Source organism: Hyla sarda, chromosome 2, assembly GCF_029499605.1.
Source record: "Hyla sarda isolate aHylSar1 chromosome 2, aHylSar1.hap1, whole genome shotgun sequence".
NCBI lineage: Eukaryota > Metazoa > Chordata > Amphibia > Anura > Hylidae > Hyla > Hyla sarda.
In genome coordinates this window covers 45,489,071-45,512,152 of record NC_079190.1, presented here as the reverse complement: position 1 = coordinate 45,512,152, position 23,082 = coordinate 45,489,071, and the positions used below count along the sequence as shown (strand labels likewise).

The window sequence follows — 23,082 nt, the reverse complement described above, 5'->3', positions numbered from 1 at the left end:
CCTCAGTATACAGACTTTCCTTCATGATGAGTATACAGTATAATCCATTCTGTGGTTTAATCAGGGTCTTTATTACAAGATTCTATAATCTAAACATTCAGACTAATGAAAAGTAAATAACTGTTCAATGACAGGATCTCTAAAGAACCCTGCAAACCACAACCAAATTCATTTCCTTACGGATCAGTATTCCATGTAAGTTGTCAGAGATCATGTATCTTAACTCAAGTTTGAATTAGATATATCTGCTGTCCTGGTAGTAAATTAATGTACATTTCCTGTACTTTTTACTCATTTCTTTAACCCTCTAAGACACTGCCCATTTTGGCATTGGGGACACAGCAAGTTTCATTTTTTGCGTTTTCCTTTTTTCAGAGACATAACTCTTTATTTTTCCATCCAGTCCCATATAAGAGGTTGTGTTTTGTGGGACCAATTTTACTTTGTAATGACACCTTGTAATTTACCATTGAAAATACAGTTGGGGGAGTTGAAAAAAAAACTACAATTTATCAACTTTTGTGCTGTACACTTTACGGTAAAAATGACATGTTAAATCGGTAGGCAAGGTTACATGCTTCTCTATTACTGTACTGCTTAAAAAATAAAAATAAAAAAAGTAAACAAAAATAAGTATACACAAAGTTTCCCTATTATGCCCCCGTAACTTTACTTTTTTATATATACGGGGCTGTATGGGGGCTCATGTTGTCACGATTCGGCTTACGGGTTGTGGATCCGCTGTGTCAGCGAGGGATTGGCGTGGACCGTGCTAGTGGACCGGTTCTAAGAGGCTACTGGTTTTCACCAGAGCCCGCCGCAAAGCGGGATGGTCTTGCTGCGGCAGTAGCAACCAGGTCGTATCCACTAGCAACGGCTCTACCTCGCTGACTGCTGAGAAGGCGTGGGACAGAAGGACAAGGCAGAGGCAAGGTCAGACGTAGCAGAAGGTCGGGGGCAGGCGGCAAGGTTCGTAGTCAGGATGGATAGCAGAAGTTCAGGTACACAGGCTTTGGACACACTAAACGCTTTCACTGGCACAAGGCAACAAGATCCGGCAAGGGAGTGCATGGGAGGAGGTCAGATATAGTCAGGGAGCAGGTGGAAGCCAATTAAGCTAATTGGGCCAGGCACCAATCATTGGTGCACTGGCCCTTTAAGTCTCAGAGAGCTGGCGCGCGCGCGCCCTAGAGAGCGGAGCCGCGCGCGCCAGCACATGACAGCAGGGGACCGGGACGGGTAAGTGACCTGGGATGCGATTCGCGAGCGGGCGCGTCCCGCTGTGCGAATCGCATCCCCGACGGCCATGACAGTGCAGCGCTCCCGGTCAGCGGGACTGACCGGGGAGCTGCAGGGAGAAAGACGCCGTGAGCGCTCCGGGGAGGAGCGGGGACCCGGAGCGCTAGGCGTAACAGTACCCCCCCCCTTAGGTCTCCCCTTTTTTTTGTCCGGTGACTGCCTCCCCTGGGATGAGGACACCGGGAAAGAATGGATGGTTTCCTCAATGGCAGGCAGTACAGCAGGAGTAGGAATGGGGAGGGGGGGCAGAGGGTGAAGCTTGGCACGGGGCAGGGAGACACAAGGACGGGAGCCATGAGGAGGCACAGAGGCTTGCCAGACGGGACTGGGAGGGGGGGAGAGGCACTTCCTGTGGCAGGCAGAGTCCCAGTACTTGATCTCCCCGGTGGTCCAATCAAGGGTGGGCGAATGAAGCCGGAGCCATGGCAGACCGAGGAGGACCTCAGAGGTACAGCCGGGGAGAACGAATAGCTCAATCCTCTCGAGGTGGGGTCCAATAGACATGAGGAGGGGTTCTGTGCGGTAACGCACGGTGCAGTCCAATCTGGCTCCGTTGACCGCGGAAATGTAGAGCGGCTTGACGAGACGGGTCACCGGGATGCTGAATTTATTAACAAAGGACTCCAAAATAAAATTCCCGGAGGCACCAGAGTCCAAGCAGGCCACGGCTGAGAGGGAGGAGTTGGCTGTAGGAGAAATCCGCACGGGCACCGTGAGACGTGGAGAAGAAGAAGACTTAGAACCAAAAGATGCCACACCCACGTGAGCTGGGTGCGTGCGTACGTTTCCCAGGCGTGGAGGACGGATAGGGCAATCCACCAAGAAATGCTCAGTACTGGCACAGTACAGACAGAGATTTTCTTCTCTACGGCGATTCCTCTCTTCCTGGGTCAGGCGAGACCGATCCACTTGCATGGCCTCCTCGGCGGGAGGCCCAGGCGAAGACTGCAAAGGATGCTGTGGGAGAGGTGCCCAGAGATCTAAGTCTTTTTCCTGGCGGAGCTCTTGGTGTCGCTCAGAAAAACGCATGTCAATGCGGGTAGCCAAATGAATGAGTTCTTGGAGGTTGGCAGGAATCTCTCGTGCGGCCAGCACATCCTTGATGCGACTGGATAGGCCTTTTTTAAAGGTCGCGCAGAGAGCCTCATTATTCCAGGATAGTTCAGAAGCAAAAGTACGGAATTGTATGGCGTACTCGCCAACGGAAGAATTACCCTGGACCAGGTTCAGCAAGGCAGTCTCAGCAGAAGAGGCTCGGGCAGGTTCCTCGAAGACACTTCGGACTTCAGCGAAGAAGGACTGGACTGTGGCTGTGGCAGGATCATTGCGGTCCCAGAGCGGTGTGGCCCAAGACAAGGCCTTTCCTGAAAGAAGGCTTACTACGAATGCCACCTTAGACCGTTCTGTAGGAAACAAGTCCGACAACATCTCCATATGCAGGGAACACTGAGACAAAAATCCACGGCAGAGTTTTGAGTCCCCATCAAATTTGTCCGGCAGGGACAAGCGTAGGTTAGGAGCGGCCACTCGCTGCGGAGGAGGTGCAGGAGCTGGCGGAGGAGATGGTTGCTGCTGTAGCAGAGGCAGAAGTTGCTGTAACATGGCGGTCAACTGCGACAGCTGCTGTCCTTGTTGGGCAATCTGCTGCGATTGCTGAGCGACCACCGTGGGAAGATCAGCGAGACTTGGCAGCGGCACCTCAGCGGGATCCATGGCCGGATCTACTGTCACGATTCGGCTTACGGGTTGTGGATCCGCTGTGTCAGCGAGGGATTGGCGTGGACCGTGCTAGTGGACCGGTTCTAAGAGGCTACTGGTTTTCACCAGAGCCCGCCGCAAAGCGGGATGGTCTTGCTGCGGCAGTAGCAACCAGGTCGTATCCACTAGCAACGGCTCTACCTCGCTGACTGCTGAGAAGGCGTGGGACAGAAGGACAAGGCAGAGGCAAGGTCAGACGTAGCAGAAGGTCGGGGGCAGGCGGCAAGGTTCGTAGTCAGGATGGATAGCAGAAGTTCAGGTACACAGGCTTTGGACACACTAAACGCTTTCACTGGCACAAGGCAACAAGATCCGGCAAGGGAGTGCATGGGAGGAGGTCAGATATAGTCAGGGAGCAGGTGGAAGCCAATTAAGCTAATTGGGCCAGGCACCAATCATTGGTGCACTGGCCCTTTAAGTCTCAGAGAGCTGGCGCGCGCGCGCCCTAGAGAGCGGAGCCGCGCGCGCCAGCACATGACAGCAGGGGACCGGGACGGGTAAGTGACCTGGGATGCGATTCGCGAGCGGGCGCGTCCCGCTGTGCGAATCGCATCCCCGACGGCCATGACAGTGCAGCGCTCCCGGTCAGCGGGACTGACCGGGGAGCTGCAGGGAGAAAGACGCCGTGAGCGCTCCGGGGAGGAGCGGGGACCCGGAGCGCTAGGCGTAACACATGTTTTGCATCGTGATCTCTAGATTTTATCTTTTGTTCATATATATACGACTTTTTGATTTCTTTTTATTCCAAAACATTAATGCCATTTGCAAACTGTATGCCATCAATGTCAGTTATTGGAATACCTCTTTAACCTGATAGTCCAGTTCTTCTCTATATCATGACCACTTAGGCTCATGTGCTGTAGTCTGTGCTCCTCCGCAATCTTGTGCTTGGCTGATGCCTATTCCTGGTTCTGCCCATAGGGTACATGTTTGCTCCCTTTCTGGCTTTTAAAGGGGCAGCGCTCGCTCCCAAACCTGTGCCCAGTCAATCACCATCTTGAATCGCACCATTTATACCAGGCAGCACCACTGCCACCCAGTGGACTGAACAATAAGCTTTCTTGTCTCTGTTCCTGTAAAGGTGTTTCTTGGATATGCAATTCCCTTACTGTGCATGACCCTGGCTTTCCTCTGTGACTCCACACCTGCCTGCTACCTTGTACCTCGTATCTCCTGTTTCTGACCTTGGCCTGTGTATGACCACAAACCTGTGATGCCTGCCCTTACCCGTCTGTGACCATGATGGTGCTCTGTCTGTTCAGACAGCAGTGAGCTCCCAGATTACTCTTCTGCCCGACCGCTTGGTGCCTTGTATTACTGTCTCCAGGAGGACCACTCCAAGAAGTAGCGACTTGGTGACCCCATGCAACAAAGTTCAGATCTCCATGTTTTTGTAATTTCCCAATGTGGAGTATAAAAGATATTGTGAATAATATTCAGGGGGTGGAATATGACGACTGTTCTAGGAACATTTACTGCATTGTTGTTGACTCAGCCATTAATAAACTTAATTAATATTCCTAATTAATATACATTAGTTTACGCAATACAAATTATGCACCCTTTTTAAAACATAATGTTTGTTAAATGCCGATTAAAAATCTATATCAACAAAACACAAAATAACAGCATAGCATATGATGAGGCATGTGATAGATAACAAAAACCTATATATGTATAGACGGGACCCCGTAAGATCAAAAAATTAGGTGATTATATATGGATACAACATATATATAAATGTAAATATTCACTCACGTTTTTGGGGGGCAGACTTATTTCTTCCTGACCGTATACGGAGCTGATGTGGGATAGACAATATATTACACCACGAATCAATGACAAGGAAATTTCTGTCCCTAATATATAGCTCCTAAAGGCAAGTCTATCCGTGCCTAACAGTGGAGGAGGTGCCCCCACTTCAAGACGATGGCTGTCCGCTCCCTAGCTCACATGTCCCTAAAAATGTGTAAATTACCGTAACCCTCTATGATGATGCATCATCATACCTCCCTACCAATAAAGTATATATCTATTCTATTGGTAGGGAGGTATGATGATGCATCATCATAGGGGGTTAATTTACACATTTTTTAGGGACATGTGAGCTAGGGAGCGGAAAGCCATCGTCTTGAAGTGGGGGCACCTCCTCCACTGTTAGGCACGGATAGGCTTGCCTTTAGGAGCTGTATATTAGGGACAGGAATGTTCTTGTCATTGATTCGTGGTGTAATATATTGTCTATCCCACATCAGCTCCGTATACGGTCAGGAAGGAATACGTCTGCCCCCCAAAAACGTGAGTGAATATTTATATATATATATATATATATATATATATATATATATATATATATACAGTACAGACCAAAAGTTTGGACACACCTTCTCATTCAGGGTTTTCTTTATTTTCATGACTATGAATATTGTAGATTCACACTGAAGGCATCAAAACTATGAATTAACACATGTGAAATTATATACATAACAAAAAAGTGTGAAACAACTGAAAATATGTCATATTCTAGGTTCTTCAAGCCACCTTTTGCTTTGATTACTGCTTTGCACACTCATTCTCTTGATGAGCTTCAAGAGGTAGTCACCTGAAATGGTCTTCCAGCAGTCTTGAAGGAGTTCCCAGAGATGCTTAGCACTTGTTGGCCCTTTTTGCCATCACTCTGCGGTCCAGCTCACCCCAAACCATCTCGACTGGGTTCAGGTCCGGTGACTATGGAGGCCAGGTCATCTGGCGCAGCACCCCATCACTCTCCTTCTTGGTCAAATAGTCCTTACACAGCCTGGAGGTGTTTGGGGTCATTGTTCTGTTGAAAAATAAATGATGGCCCAACTAAACACAAACCGGATGGAATAGCATGCCGCTGCAAGATGCTGTGGTAGCCATGCTGGTTCAGTATGCCTTCAATTCTGAATAAATCCCCAACATTGTCACCAGCAAAGCCCCCCCACACCATCACTCCTCCTCCTCCACACCAGCACACCTGTGAAGTGAAAACCATTTCAGGTGACTACCTCTTGAATCTCATCAAGAGAATGTCAAGAGTGTGCAAAGCAGTAATCCAAAGCAAAAGGTGGCTTGAAGAACCTAGAATATGACATATTTTCAGTTGTTTTACACTTTTTTGTTATGTATATAATGCCACATGTGTTAATTCATAGTTTTGATGCCTTCAGTGTGAATCTACAATTTTCATAGTCATGAAAATAAAGAAAACCCTGAATGAGAAGGTGTGTCCAAACTTTTGGTCTGTACTGTATATATATATATATATATATATATATATATATATGTTGTATCCTAACATCTGACTCCATATATACTCACCTCATTTTTTGATCTTACAGGGTCCCATCTATACATTTATAGGTTTTTGTTATCTCACTTTAATTTGAGTATCACATGCCTCATCATATGCTATGCTGTTATTTTGTGTTCTGGTGATATAGATTTTTAATCAGTATTTAATAAACGTTATATTTTATAAAGGGTGCATAATTTGTATTGCGTAAACTAATGTATATGATGTAACCCATTTCATATCATTTTTTATAAGTAAGTTTATTAATGGCTGAGTCAACAACAATGCAGTAAATGTTCCTAGAACAGTCGTCATATTCCACCCCCTGAATATTATTCACAATGGGGGAGATTTATCAAAACCAGTGCAAAAATGGGGTGGCGTCTCTCCAGCGGTCCCTCTTATACTTGCACCTTGATTCTATTTATTGGTATGTATACTGTCTCTAGGCACCTTATAGTTGTTGAGGTATATCCTCCATGGGATTGTGCAATAGAATGAGCAGTAGTGCAACTTATGAAATGTATTCAATACTATAGTTTACATTGTGGACCTTCTGGAGTGACGCCCTCTTTTCCACCACAAGTTGGTTTTTCCCTTTTTATGATGTCTTTTCTTGTTTTTAATATGTAATGAATTATCAATAAAGTCATATTTTTATCAATTTATTACTCCATCCCATTCCTTTGTATTTATTTTATAAAGGGTGCATAATCTGTTTAGCCATTAGCCTGGTAAAAATAAAAAGCCAAATATCAACTCTATCAGCCCCGAGTACCACAGTAACTATCTCAATGGGTAAAAGAATGTCCATTGCCCTTTTGGTCTGGGTTGAAAGGGATATGTGACACTGAATATCTAAGAGGGTACGAAGGCTAAGATAGGTCAGAGTAGAAATATCAGTGAGTAAGCGTTTACCAAGTGCTGCATGAGTCACACACGTGCAGTCAGTCAGTGTACATGTTCTGCGGAGAAGACGTGGGCCTAATTCTTACTTGCCATCTGTTTCACTGTTTTTCCTTATACGTTTCAACAAAGTAATGGAATGATAACTGGGTGAGGGGGTTCTTCCTGTGCCAGACATACCACATGCTTCATATACAGCATATACCAGTAGACTAACAGGTTGTGTTACCACCACAGTAACGATAAGGATATATATATATATATATATATATATATATAATGTATTTTTAGCATTTCATAGCCATAACATATTTAGGCATCACACAAGGGTCCAAAATCTGTTTGACGTGACTTAGTATAGGAATAGTTACATAGAAAATTAGATTGTCAGCAAGCAAAGTGGATACTATACTCTGCTCCTATACAGTACCTACATAATAGTGCATCTGCCAACCAAATAATACTGCCATGTAGTGCCACGTAATACAGTCCACATAATACCACGATATACTATGTGGTATACAAATAATACTCTATTGTTGGGCCGGGATTACTGGAGCTGTTAGTAGAGAGGAACGTTTTTCCACTGTTCTCTCCGGTTGCTCTTGAAGGTCCTGTCCTCAGAGGCCCCTAGGAGGGGAGAACCCTGGGCAAATATTGGCCAGTTTGTCACTCTCGACTGTATGACTGACTGGTATTTGATGAACCATTTATTTCTAGCAAATAATTATAATAATATTTAGATTTAAAAAAATAAAAGAAAGGTGAGGTCCATTACGAGAAATTATTTCATATGTTATTATTGGAGTTGATTTCTTATGCAGTGTTTTAAAATTTTATGTACATTCTGCGTACTGTGGAGAGACAGGCTTATGTATAACAGAAAGATCTCCAGTTCTTGTAGCTTTAAATACTTAATACAGACCTAATAAAGGAAGTGAGGGCAGGACAAGCAGGGCTCTGTGCAGGCTTCTGGCTTGTCAATCAACCTGCTGTGTTAGCTGGAAGCGTGTCACAGAGCCTCAGTGTACAGAGCCCTGCTTGTCCTCAGTGTACAGAGCCCTGCTTGTCCTCAGTGTACAGAGCCCCGCTTGTCCTCATTGTACAGAGCCCCGCTTGTCCTCAGTGTACAGAGCCCTGCTTGTCCTCAGTGCACAGAGCTCTGCCTGTCTTCAGTGTACAGAGCCCTGCTTGTCCTCAGTGCACAGAGCCCTGCTTGTCCTCAGTGTACAGAGCCCCACTTGTCCTCATTGTACAGAGCCCTTCTTGTCCTCAGTGCACAAAGTCCCGCTTGTCCTCAGTGTACAGGAACCTGCTTGGCCTCAGTGGACAGGGCCCTGCTTGTGCTCAGTGTACAGGACCCTGCTTGTCCTCCGTGTATAGAGCCCTGCTTCTCCTCAGTGCACAGGGCCCTGCTTGTTCTCAGTGTACAGATCCCTGCTTGTCCTCAGAGCACAGAGCCCTGCTTGTCTTCAGTGCACAGAGCCCTGATTGTCCTCAGTGCACATAGCCCTGCTTATCCTCAGTGCACAGAGCCCTGCTTGTCCTCAGTGCACAGAGCCCTGTTGTCCTCAGTGCACAGAGCCCTGCTTATCCTCAGTGCACAGAGCCCTGCTGGTCCTCAGTGTATAGAGCCCTGCTTGTCCTCACTGCACAGAGCCTTACTTGTCCTCATGGCACAGAGCCCTGCTTGTCCTCAGTGCACAGAGCCCTGCTTGCCCTCAGTGTACAGAGCCCTGCTTGTCCTCAGTGCAAAGAGCCCTGCTTGTCCTCAGAGCTCAGAACCCCGCTTGTCCTCAGTGCACAGAACCTGCTTGTCCTCAGTGCATAGAGCCCTGCTTGTCCTCGGTGCACAGAGCCCCGCTTGTCCTCAGTGCACAGAGCCCTGTTGTCCTCAGTGCACAGAGCCCTGCTTGTCCTCAGTGTACAGAGCCCTGCTGGACCTCAGTGTATAGAGCCCTGCTTGTCCTCAGTGTACAGAGCCCTGCTTGTCCTCAGTGTACAGAGCCCTGCTTGTCCTCAGTGCACAGAGCCCTGCTTGTCCTCAATGCACAGAGCCCTGTTGTCCTCTGTGTACGGAGCCCTGCTGGACCTCAGTGTATAGAGCCCTGCTTGTCCTCAGTGTATAGAGCCCTGCTTGTCCTCAGTGTACAGAGCCCTGCTTGTCCTCAGTGTGCGGAGCCCTGCTTGTCCTCAGTGTACAGAGCCCTGCTTGTCCTCAGTGCACAGAGCCCTGCTTGTCCTCAGTGTACAGAGCCGTGCTTGTCCTCAGTGTACAGAGCCCTGCTTGTCCTCAGTGTACAGAGCCCTGCTTGTCCTCAGTGTACAGAGCCCTGCTTGTCCTCAGTGCACAGAGCCCTGCTTGTCCTCGGTGCACAGAGCCCCGCTTGTCCTCAGTGCACAGAGCCCTGTTGTCCTCAGTGTACAGAGCCCTGCTGGACCTCAGTGTATAGAGCCCTGCTTGTCCTCAGTGTACAGAGCCCTGCTTGTCCTCAGTGTACAGAGCCCGGCTTGTCCTCAGTGTATAGAGCCCTGCTTGTCCTCAGTGTACAGAGCCCTGCTTGTCCTCAATGTACAGAGCCCTGCTTGTCCTCAGTGCACAGAGCCCTGCTTGTCCTCAGTGTACAGAGCCCTGCTTGTCCTCAGTGTACAGGTCTATCTATCTATCTATGTCTCTATATTGCATAGTATATAATAGTATTATTAAAAAAAACTAAAATCTGTTTAACGTATGAAAAACATTTTAATTAGCTGGTTGTAGTTTCGTTCCTAGAGCAGTGTTTCCCAACCAGGGTTCATCTAGCTGTTGCAAAACTACAACTTCCAGCATGCCCGGACAGTTTTTGGGGGTCAGAATATGGTGATTTAAAAACATATTTAATAAAATACTTTTTTTAAATGGTAAAAAATTATAAAAACTATACATATTGGGTATCAATGTAAAGGCCAGACAAAGAAGGATTTCATTATAATGTACAAGCCTTCATATTGCTCTGTAGATAGAAAACTAAAAGAATTATGTCTGTCCCATTCTGACAAGGACTGTCACTGATAAGTAACATATCTCCATTTGTATAAATTAATACAAACTAAGTGCTGACCCCAGAGAGTAAACATTTTGGGGGAGATTCATCAAGACCTGTGCAGAGAAAAAGTTGAACCAATCAGATTGCTTTTCCCAACAAATTTTCAAAAATGAAAGACGCAATCTGATTGGTTGCTATGGACAACTGTTGGCTTTTCTTCTGCACAAGTTTTGATGAATCTCCTCCAAAGAAAACAAGTAAAATGTGAGTAAAAAAAACTAAATAAAAATAGTGCTTTATGGCAGCTGCAATATATTGGAGTTAATTTACCAATAAATCTCTATTGACTTATACATTTTCCGGGAAGTGAGGAAGTACAGTGCCCATGGAGTTCCATTGCCCATGGAGTTATAGATACTACACCACCCTTGTCCAAAGGTTGTGCCAGAAATTGCAACTTGGCCCATTTGCTTGACCTGCAATACCAGGCACAACCTTTGGATAAGGGTGGTGGTGTATCTATAAACCTGATTTAAGTATCTACATTTTCTGATGATACATTCTCCTTAATTTTCAGCTATGGTAATTTTTTTTTGGCTTTGGTGAATTTTCGTGGCACTTTGATATGTACAATGTGTAGCTTATTTCTATGGACAGACAACCTGCCATACTGATAAGATGAATTTAATGGAATTGGCTCTTATCCCTGTATGCTTTTAGAAATCGTATTTAAGCCAAAGATAGAAAGCAGTGTTTTCCTGGAGATGGGCACCAGTAGTGATCTTAGCGCTCAGGACTTGTTACATTACACCTTGAAGTAGATTAGCTGGAAATATTTAGACAGTTCCTGTCATGGTGCCTGTTTATAGAAGAAAGGTACAAGTTTAAAATTGGATTATGTTCATTTTCCTGAAAACTGTCTGGATTTTTACTCAGCGTCTGCAAAAGCAATAGCTTCATACCAACAGATATAGTCTTCAATTGATGTATTCCAAGGGGTACTGGGCAGTAGATCTATAATAAATCTGGCAATACAAGCAAGATAGCTGTTGGCTGATCAAGCGTTCATCTGATGGTTATTTCTCTCGATTGCCCACATTCACTTCGGCTAAAGGTGCATGTGTTTTGAGTGGGGAGTTGTGGGATAAGAGGCTGCCCGTCAGCTCTGGTGGGGGCTTATCTCCTCAAGACCAAAGAGTTTAGGCAGTTCAAACACAACATGCCTGAGATCTCCCTCAACATCTGCTTTTGGGGAAAGCCTGGAGGCCACCATCCACATTGGATGAACAGTTAAACCTGCAGATTTCAGCATGATGGGCTGCCCATGTAACGTGTATGGTGGCCTCCTGACTCACCTCTAATGGGCACATATAGAGGGAGATATGTGTCATGTTGGATTTCAACTGCACAAAATAGATTGGTGACCCATTATTATTGAAGATAGATATAACCTAAATTCCTACCCACTGCTAGAAAACATTCTGCATGTATCACCATATGTTGACTTCATCAGGGAGAATCAAGCATAGCAGAAATTGGACTTAAATAACGCTGATATACAACTATAACATTTATAGCATAGAGTCTATCACAGTAAGAGGAACCCCTGCCATTGATAAGCCCTTAAATCTATTTGGATAGATATAAACAAAATTCTTCCCCTCCCATCCTGTCTTCTCCGGATTAGACCATTGTTGTGAAGAGGGGGAGCACATATTACTGCTCATTAGATTTTAAGGCAGCAGAAAGCCTTTCTCAGTCACAGTAGTTTCTGCTAAAAAAAGTCTCAGCGTTCTTAAAATCTAATGAGAAGTAATATCAGGAAACAGGAGGAGAGGGGGAAGTAGGCACCAGAATTTGTGATGGGACCTCACAGCTACAAGCAAAACAGCTCAGTTGACAATGGAAGTTCTGTGAACTATGGCTAATAACATTATAATAGTAAGTTGCTTTATTTTTTGACACCAAAGGCAGGCAGTTTCTTTCGCTGGACACCGTAGCTAGATCTGTCACATGTTGCATAATACTTGTGCCCAGTGGACCTGGCTGACGTTTTATGTGGACCATCAGGTTCTATTTTGGATTCCAAGAATTGGATGGGAGAAACAACACAGCATACAGTATTTTTCTCTTGAGTTAGGACTGATGTCAACACAGTCTCAAAGGTATTATTGAGAACCCAGACAATAAACTTACAGTCCATTCCTTTAACAGAGTACTGAATGAATGCAACAATACCTATTCATTCTATAGGATGGTGATGAGTCTGTGTCGTATGGCCTTCATATGTCTTGGACCAGAGGAAATAACACATAAACACATTTCTGGACATTTGTGGTTGTAGTTTTCCAGCCCCGTAGACATCAATCATATTTTATAAAAGACAACTTGGTTTAACCCTGTTTTCCTTTGTTCTTACAGGGACAGTTGTTTCTCGCCTGTGAGTCCTGAATCATGTCCTCTTGTCCAAGCCTTTGTCTGTCCCAGCCGATCATTCATAATGCACAGCCATGTTCAACTAAAGACCGGCCTGCAGACCCAGGAGCGCCATCTCTTCCTCTTCACCGATATCCTTATCATTGCCAAGTCAAAGTAAGTTTAATCTATTCATGGTCTTCAATGAAGGGTTAGCTTAAAGGCCCTAATTATAGGGTTAGCCGCCACTACAACCTGAAGCCATTCAGTGCCAAAGTATACCAAAGCTGTGTTGGCATTTTGGTTATGTTGATATTGGATTATATTAGTCACAAAATAGAGGCTGTATTTGGAGGTTAAAAGATGTATTCTATCTAGGTGGCAACACACGTTCTTGTGGAGGTGAGTGACAAATATGACATATGTTACTGACTATATGGTTGGATTGAGGAACTATTATCTATTGTTGAGGTTCTTTACAAACAGCTTCATTGTATGTAGTAAAGCTGTTTCCTCGTAACATTAGGCATGGTCTCCAAATTTAAAGGGGTCATCCACCATAAGGGGATTTCAGTACGTACCTGGCAGACAGTAATGGACATGCTTAGGAAGGATCTGTGCTTGTCTTGGGGCTAAATGGCTATGTTGTGAGATTACCATAACATTGTGGCTAGCTTTTTGTGAACTGGTATTTCCTGTTTCAGTTTTTCTTTTTTGACTACAAATCCCATAATTCCATTTTCCTCCCTCCCACACATCAGCCACCCCACCCATTGAAACATAAATTAGCTGCATCCATTCAAAAGACCTGTGGTTTTCAGTCAAGGTGCCTACAGCTGTTGCATTAGTTGCAGATTGATCTCTCTCCCACCAAGCGATCCCTCCACCCATTGAAGCAGACAGGCTCCCTGTCATCAGCTGAGTAGTGAGGTCAGGTTCGGCTGCATTGCAACCTGGGACAATTCTGAAACAACAGTCATTTTGTATGATGATAAAAATAAATATTTGGGTGAAAATCACATAAGAATTGTGAGAAAACCATCACGCACAGGTACAGACACTATATTAATCCTTAAATCCTTTAATTACCCTAAATTCAGTTGGAAATTGCTGCAAAATGCTGTTTTGTTTACGGCCATAAATATTACTCGATGTGTTTTTTTTTTTCTTATGTGATTTTGGAGCGTGTAAAGGCCTGTTAAACAGCAAAAACAATCTCCTAAAAAGTTAAAAATTCCCAAAAACTCAATCATAACATTTTGTAAATACAAGTTGTATTTTTGAAGCCCAAGATATACTGTGGTTACATAGCCTCACTGTCTATTCGTTACATGTTGTACTTGGTTGCATTCTAAACCAATCAGCTTCATAAATACTGGCAAATAAAAAATGCCTCTCGAAAATACATGTATATTCCTGCTTTGTGTCAACGTAGTTTTAAATTTAAGACTGAACAAAATGCATTGTAGTCCCTGAGCAGAGAATTGGTTCTACCTAATGAAGCAAATGTCTCTATGTTCTTTATTATTTCTTTATGAAATTATTATTATTATTATTATTACTAGTAGTATCATAGTTAATAACAATAAATAATAATTAATAATATAAGTATTCTCAAAAACAATAGAAAATATTACTATTATTATAAATAAAAATACATTATATGAATATTATTATAATATATATGAATTAATAATATGATTATTCTGATAATGAATGATAATAAATAATATGATGATTATTATACTCAGTAATTATAAATAATAATTAATAGCATGATTATTCTATACTAGATACCGTAATTATTAATATTAATTACTAATATAAATATTAAAATCAATAATAATAAATAAGAATACATCATTTGATTATTACTATAATTCATAATAAATAGTATGATTATTATAATCAATACTATCAAATAATAATACGATTAATATTGTCAATAATAATAATAAATTCTGATAAATAATATTATAATCAAAAATAATTAATAATATGAGTATAGTTAATCAATAATAATAATAGTAAATAAAATTATTATCATCATGAATAATGATTATGCAGTACTTAATAATAAAAAAAATACTAATAAATATTGCTTATAATGCTTATAATTTTTATTATCATTAAGTACTGCATAATCATTATTCATGATGATGATAATCCTATTTATATTATTACTATACACTTCAGAATTGTCCTCTTACATTCATGTCCTGGAAGAGAGTACGGGCAGCCATAAATACTTTGTCCCCTATAAATGTGTGAATAATATCCTACCAATCATAAACATTTTACTGCACTTGGCAATCCGAAAGGGAAAACACCATCTCGCCTACAGTTGCGTAATAAAATCCGACCTTGAGAATCCATTGTAATTTCTCCGATGGTCATCAACAAGATTATGTAGGATGGGGGGGGGGGAAATACTCCATCGCTTCCAGGTTGACTTTTCCTTACTATTATGTAAGTAAACCGTGGCAGCACCATTTGTTTTTCAGGAAGTCGATATGCTGTTTTGTGTATGAGGTTTTTTTTTCTAGTGGGAATCATCAGGAAAGTGAACAATGGGCCTCGGGTAAAATCTTTCCAGCCTCGGCCTTTTATATAATGACTATTAAATAAACAGCGAGAGGAGACGGCCATGCCATGACATGCGGATGGGTACGTTAATTTGGCATGATTGTCGCCCCGATGGTTATTATTGAGGAATGCGGAATGTTTATGGCTAAAGGATATGATGTTCCAGTTCGACTCGGTCACTATTTATAAAGCTGATATAATAAACATGACCTTGGTCGGTGAAGGAAGTAACTGGCTGTTCTTGTCGTGAACATAATACTCCATTCCCCGGCAGAGGCTGTACTGAGAAGAATTGGGCTTAATATGTCCGTTCCAATGACTTTTGCACGTGTTCTCCCGGGCTGTTTTGTCAGCTTTCGCTAATGGAAAGGCGAGACTATAGCACACGCTGTTCCCGTATTGGACCATTTTGTTGCAGACCAAAAAACTATCCAGAAATGTTTCCATATACCTTGATAAAGCTTAAGCCATTTTATTTGCAATTTATTGTAAGAAGGAGGAAATTATCTCATTTTAGGGGGAACGTGAATATTTCTAACCACATTTTTATTATTATATTTCCTATTGCTGGGTGTTATTTTGCTGCCTTTTTAGCTATAGATGAGATTTCCTATTTTTTCATATTGCTATGTCTTGTGTGTACCAAAAAGGTAACAGGTAATTTATAAATGTGGAATAGTAAGGGTGTGTTCACACGGCAACATTTCCGAACTATTCTGCTGGGAAATTCCACTGCAGTTCCATTGATTTCAATGGAATTCTGCTGCATTATGCACACTGCAGAATTTCTGCCGCTGATGTTTCTGTCATGGAAATTCCGATTCTGGGGTCCGCAGAAAGAATAGATTCCATTTGGAGATGCATTGCCATTTACGATAAGGCGGATTTTCCGAGCGGCCCTAGCGCCCCGCCGGAACGTTCAAATGTGCGGAATGTCCACTTGTGTTTTCCAGGCAGATATTCTGCACATTTTTGGCAAAATTTTGAATTTCTCATTTCTAGAAGCTTGTGGGTTGTCCAAAAACATCTTTGTATGCTGTGAAAATTTTTGAAGGAATATCCGCCATGTTGTATGAAAGGGTACCTGTCATGTCACTCTGGCAACAGGATATTCTGTTGCCTCTTTAAGTTAGTGTTTTCCAACCAATGTGCCTCCAGCTGTTGCAAAACTATGAGTTCCAGCATGCTGGAAGTTGTAGTTTTGCAACAGCTGGATGCACTCTGGTTGGAAAACAAAATTTCAAATCAACTGGTGCCAGAAAGTTAAACAGATTTGTAAATTACTTCTATTTATTTTTTTTTTTATCTTTTTACCCTTTCAGTACTTATCAGCTGCTGCAAGGCTTCACAGGAAGTTGCGTAGTTCTTTTTCGTCTGACCACAGTGCTTTCTACTGACACCTCTGTCCATGTCAGAAACTGTCCAGAGCAGGAGAGGTTTGCTATAGCGATTTGCTCCTGTTCTGGACAGTTACTGACACAGACAGAGATGTCAGCAGAGAGACAGAAAAAAAACACAACTTCCTCTGTAGTATACAGCAGCTGATAGGTACTGGAAGGATTAAGATTTTTTAATAGAAGTAATTTACAAATCTGTATAACTGTCTGGAACAAGTTGATATGAATTTTTTTTTTTCCACCGGAGTACCCCTTAAGGAATTTTCCAGGACTTTTTTTTTTATTCGTGGCCTTTCTCCAGGATAGGCCATTAATATCTGACACCCCTATATCTCATCAGATTTTCACCAAAGCATGGCACCTGCACCCACATACACAGAAGTGGGAGCCACAGCTCCATACATTGTGTAGTTGTCGTGCTGGGTTACTGCAGGTCAGCTCTCATTTCTGCCATCTAGAAACCATGATCTAATGAAAGAAGCGATCTGATTGGTTGCTATGGGCAACTGGTCAACTTTTCCTTTGCACAAGTTTTGATAAATCTCCCCGTGTAGAGGAAAAGTGGTGCAGTTGCCCATAGCAACCAATCAGATCGCTTCTTTCATGGTTCAGAGACCTTTTTAAAAATGAAAGAAGCGATCTGATTGGTTGCTATGGGCAACTGCACCACTATTCCTCTACAAAGGTTTTGATAAATCTCCCCTATATATATATATATATATATATATATATATATATATATATATATATAATATATGTCAATAGCAACTTGTTTATGGTTTCCAGTTAGGGTGTACATAGCATAGTGGCATGGCATGTGGCTGCTATGGGGCCCTTGGAGAGTTGGGTCCTAGTTGGTCCCATTACTTCTTTTTATAGGTAAGGAACTGTGCAGAACTCCTCTCTCCAGTTATCTGCATTGTCAGAAAGTATTGTCCAATGGATTGTGAAAAGTAATGGGAAATAAACACCAGACATTTCTGTATTGAGGGACAAAATCAGATGGTATATTCAACATTTGCTATGGGTCTCATTTTCTTCTATGTTTGCCACTGGTCTAAGCTAGCAACTTCATTTAAAGGACAAGCATCATGTAAAAAACGTGTCACCTACCCAAAGGATAGGGGATAAGTTTTAGATTGCGGGGAGTCCGAGCGCTGAGGCCCCCCGCAATCTCCTGTTTAGAGCCCCGGCTCTCCTATACAGTGGCACGTCACGACCCCCCGCCCGAAGCAGGGGCCACCACGCCCTCTCTATATAGTTCTATGGGAGAGCCGAAGATTGTCGAACAGCTCTCCCATAGAGCTATATAGCTCGGACCCTCTACCCCCCCCGCAATCTAAAACTTATCCTTTATCCCTCAGATAGGGGATATGTTTTTTTTTTTTACATGATACTTGTCCTTTAACACTGCTAAAATATAATGTGCAAAAATGAGGATTTTTTTATTTTATCAACTACATGGCCAAAATTAGTCACTTGAAATATATGAGCCTGAAATGTGTATATATATATATATATATATATATATTTTTTTTTTTAGAATAGGAATCCTTCCATAAGTATAAAAATAGTATTTGCCTTTATAACTGAGACTCATTGTATGGACCATCAGAGTCAGCGACCACAATGTGTATCATGTTGCCATGTTGTTTGGCTGCAACTTTTTGCACAGACTTTTTGTGAAAAGAATGAGAACACTTGTGAACAATTCCTCACTATTTTAAAAATTTGCTTTCATACTAATATTTTGCAGGTCTCCATCTCACTATAAACTGAAGCACCATGTACGGGTGAGCGAGATGTGGACAGCTTCTTGCATGGAGGAAGTCTGTGAGGGCAGCACTTACCCCGAGAGGTCCTTTGTCATGGGCTGGCCAATCACCAACTGTGTCGCCACCTTCAGGTGAGTACACTCAGAATTCTTTGGTGGGAGATGAAGTATTCCTCTGGTTTGAGGGCAACAGAAATCAAACCTTTATCTGTGGATATGTCATACATATCCAGATGGGCAAACCCATTTAGTGGTATATAAACAAAATGAATGGGGTCAATTGAGACCATGATGATGCTAGACTGGGCCAAACCTCCTTTATTGCAGAGAGAGTATGGAGGAAAAGGAAATTCCTGGACTTGCAGGACAAACCATCAGATGGCTCGTAGTATGGAAAATTTAAACTGCTAATTTATTGTATTAAAAAACAAAAAAATAAACATCTATATAACGGGTTTTAAGGCTCAGGAGCCACTTCATCAGATGAGAAATGTATATACAATTTTTCCTGTGATGAAGAGGGTCTTTTTTTTCTTACTAATTTGTACAATAAATTTGCAGTTTAAATCTTCCATACTACGAGCCATCTGATGGTTTGTGCTGCAAGTCCAGAATTTTCCTTTTCCTACATACTCTCTCTGCATTATGGCCGGTATGGCCCAGTCTAGCATCATCAGAGTCTAAACTAACCCCATCAATTCTATTTATATACCATTTAAATGGGTATTCCCATCTGAATATGTATGGCGTATCCACTAAAAAAGGTTTGATAGATGTGGGCCCCACCTCTAAGACCTTTACCTGTCTCAAGACCAAGGGCCCCCTGGCTCCCTCCGGCTGACGTTATTTGTCCAGGCATGTTGGGAGCTGTCCATTAGTTCTGTTTATATACCATTAAATTGGTGTTCCCATCTGTATATGTATGGCATATCCACAGATAAAGGTTTTATAGATGTGGGCCCCACCTCTAAGACCACTACCTGTCTCAAGACCAAGGGCCCCCGGGCCCGCTCCTGCCGACATTGGTTGTCCAGGCATGTTTGGAGTTGTAGTTTTTCAACATCTGGCGGGCCAGTTTGAAGTCTACTGATGTACAGAAGTGGAACCAGCATCTATAAGACATTTTTGGTATATTATGGAAATATACCATGAATGTACAGATGGCAATACCCCTTTAATGTCTCTGGTGGGAAGACCCCCAATAAGACAATTTTTATTGGATATGAGCAACAATACATTTTTGAGTCATTATTCATGTTTTTTGAGGTCTACAGCTGGTTCCAAATATTCAAATCTGACCAATTCCCCCCCAAACAATACAGACCTCCCTAGAAATTTTAGGAATAAGCTTTAGAGTTGCTCAGGAATGTGACAAACAAAACCCCAATGCACTGGCTAAAAAGCTGGGTCGGTCTCTCTCCCCGCAGAATATATGACTGTTTAATTAAATGTTAACAATTTGGTATTTGAAGAATCCATTTGTATAAGTCCAAGAGACATGCACATGTGAACGTTCTCCTGACAAACAATATTTTGGCAGAAGCTCCATTTTGGAGTTACGAGAGTGGTAATGAGGACTTGTTAAGTGAGTCACTGGGGCGGCCATGGTTAACCCTCGCAGCAATTTTTGGTTTATTATTATTATTAGTGTTATAAACATTACTTGTATTTCTTACTGCAGTTATGATTGTACAGCATGTAGAGGTCTTATTAATACATCAAAGTCTGTGTATCACACGTCTACACAAGATCTTTGACAGATCTGAAGTGTTTATACTTCAAGAAATCTGAACATTTTTAAATCCTGGTCTATTTCCATTTTGTTATTGGTTTACAGGGCAGTCCCACCCATGCTTGGAATTCACATGTCTGCACAATCTGTATCAACATTTGTCAATATAGAAGTCATTCCCATTTCTTTTCCTTACCACTCAAATAGCTGTTTCCTTCCCCAGCACAGATGTTAAGGGGAGGGGCGCTCTCCAGGCCTGGTTGGAAAACTCAACCAGTCTTCAAAATATTTGAATTTGAAGCTTCTTACCAATTGACACTATCATTTTATTTCAGGGGTGTTTACTGTAGTGCAGTGGTTACCATTCCCTGGGGCAGGGCAGGCCCTCCTTGGAGCATGGATGGTTTCCCCCGGGGGCATGGGTGGTTCCTCCTTGGAGCATGGGTGGTTCCTTCTTTGAGCATGAATGGTTCCTCCTTTGAGCATGGATGGTTTCCCCCTGGGCCATGGGTGGTTCATCCTTCGAGCATGGGTGGTTCCTCCTTCGAGCATGGGTTGGTTCTCCCTGGGGCAGGGGTGGGTCCTTTTTGAGCATGGGTGGATTCTACCTGGGGCAAGGGTGGGTCCTCCTTTGAGCATGTGTGGCTTCTCCCTGGGGCATGTTTCCTCTTTTGAGCAGTGGGAGCAACAGTAGAATATTCTCTAGTAGTTGGCACCAAGTGTGCCTGGTGGTAAGCATCAGATGGCATAGGTGGCATGTAACTCTAGGTAATATCTATATATGTGGGCCCCATACCATGGTTTACGCTTGATAGGCATATCACACTGATGAGCACATCTAGCACTGATGTCACTACTGGTGTGGTGATGTCAGCACTAGAGCAGGGAGGCAACACCCCATTTTGATCCCACTGTCAACCCGCAGAAGACCCAGTAAGGACATTAGTGATTTCTGGTGAATCTGGTGTCTGCTCCTGGGTAAGTTTATGAGATATCACAATTGTGTGTTCAGTCTGATGTATAGCTGTGATGTCACACACATTTTTTAGGTGAGCTGCTGTGACATCACAAATGAGTTAGGTAAGTGCTGTGACATCACTGGTTAGTTTTAGTCAGGGAACTGATGTGACATCAGGGCTTTTTCTGTTAGGTCACTACTGTGACATCACAGCTGTGTTAGGCAAGTGCTGTGACATCACTGTTTTAGTTGGGGAACTGATTTGACATCACAGCTGTGAGTTAAATCAATCACAAATATGTTTTAGTCCATTAGGCTGTTGTGACATGTGGGTTTAAATTACTTTGTCATCACAACCAGTCACAGGTATGCTCAGGAGCCGACATACTGTACCAAATTTACCATTAGTCATCAAGGGGTCCATAGGCCGTCCTTGCACAGGGGCCCTCTGTTGTTAAAGGGGTTATCCAAGAAAAAACTTTTTTTTTATATATCAACTGGGTCCGGAAAGTTAAACAGATTTATAAATTACTTCTATTAAAAAAATCTTCATCCTTTCAGTACTTCTGAAGTTGAGTTGTTCTTTTCTGTCTAAGTGCTCTCTGATGACACGTGTCTCGGGAAGCGCCAAGTTTAGAAGCAAATTGCCATAGCAAACCTCTTCTACTCTGTGCAGTTCCCGAGACAAGCAGAGATGTCAGCAGAGAGCACTGCTGCCAGACAGAAAACAACAACTCGACTTCAGCAGCTGATAATTATTGAAAGGATTAAGATTTTTTAAAAGAAGTAATTCACAAATTTGTTTAACTTTCTGGAGCCAGTTGATATAAAGAAAAAAGTTTTTTCCTGGAATACCCCTTTAAAGCCTGTTCTTGCTTTAAGTGAATGGAATTTAGCCGCTATACAATTCACAGCCTATGGACGAAGATGGCGCTGTTTCTGCAAGAAAATCTTTTCTAACCTCAGACAAGCCCATTTAGCATGGGCCCTTTTGAGAACAGCAGTGAGTGACATCATTATGAAAAACATGATGTCACCTAACGGTGTGACTATTTATAGGCATGGACAAAATCTTAAAGGGGTACTCGGGTGCTTAGACATCTTATCCCCTATCCAAAGGATAGTGGATAAGATGTCTGACCGCGGGAGTTCCGCCGCTGGGGACCCCCGTGATCTTGCACGCGGTACCCCTTTTGTTATCAGTCCCCGGAGCGTGTTCGCTCCGGATCTGATTACGGGCGATCACAGGGCGGGCGGCATGTGACGTCACGCCTGCACCCCCGTGTGACGTCACGCTCCGCCCTTCAATGCAAGCCTATGGGAGGGGGCGTGAAAGCTATCATGCCCCCTCCTGTAGGCTTGCATAGAGGGGCGGAGCGTGACGTCACACGGGGGCGCAGGCGTGACGTCACACGCCGCCCGCCCTGTGATCGCCCGTAATCAGACCCGGAGCGAACACGGTCTGGGGACTGATTACAAAAGGGGTGCCGCGTGCAAGATCACGGGGGTCTCCAGCGGCGGGACTCCCGCGGTCAGGCATCTTATCCCCTATCCTTTGGATAGGGGATAAGATGTCTAAGTACCGGAGAACCCCTTTAATATTATGCAGACACATATTACTACAAGTGTGTTTAAATTATAATTCCCCCTTGACAGTCACATACACAGTTACAGGGATTTTTCCATCCATGGTTATGCAATAAATATCTGTTAGGTGTGGGTCCAAGAGGTCTGACCTTAAAGGGGGTCCCCCAACTCCCATCCCCTCTGGTGTACAGAGTAGTGGGCTGGGATTACAGAAACAACCAAGCGTGCTGTGCTTCCATAACTCCAATAAAAATGAATGGGAGTTACAGAGACAGCATAGCAGCCACTTGTTGTGTAGATGCCAAAGGTGGGGTCAACATCTATTATA

At 43.1% G+C, this 23,082-nt stretch overlaps 1 protein-coding gene across 3 annotated transcripts in view; it reads left to right on the top strand.

Annotated features, from left to right (window-relative positions):
* LOC130358438 (rho GTPase-activating protein 20-like) overlaps nucleotides 1-23,082 on the top strand; it is a 123,878-nt gene that overhangs the window by 45,774 nt on the left and 55,022 nt on the right. For all 3 annotated transcript variants that reach the window (XM_056561685.1, XM_056561686.1, XM_056561687.1), the window contains exons 3-4: nucleotides 12,727-12,897; nucleotides 18,460-18,609. In XM_056561685.1, the coding sequence (XP_056417660.1) occupies nucleotides 12,727-12,897; nucleotides 18,460-18,609 (321 nt within the window). The remainder of the gene's footprint in view (nucleotides 1-12,726; nucleotides 12,898-18,459; nucleotides 18,610-23,082) is intronic.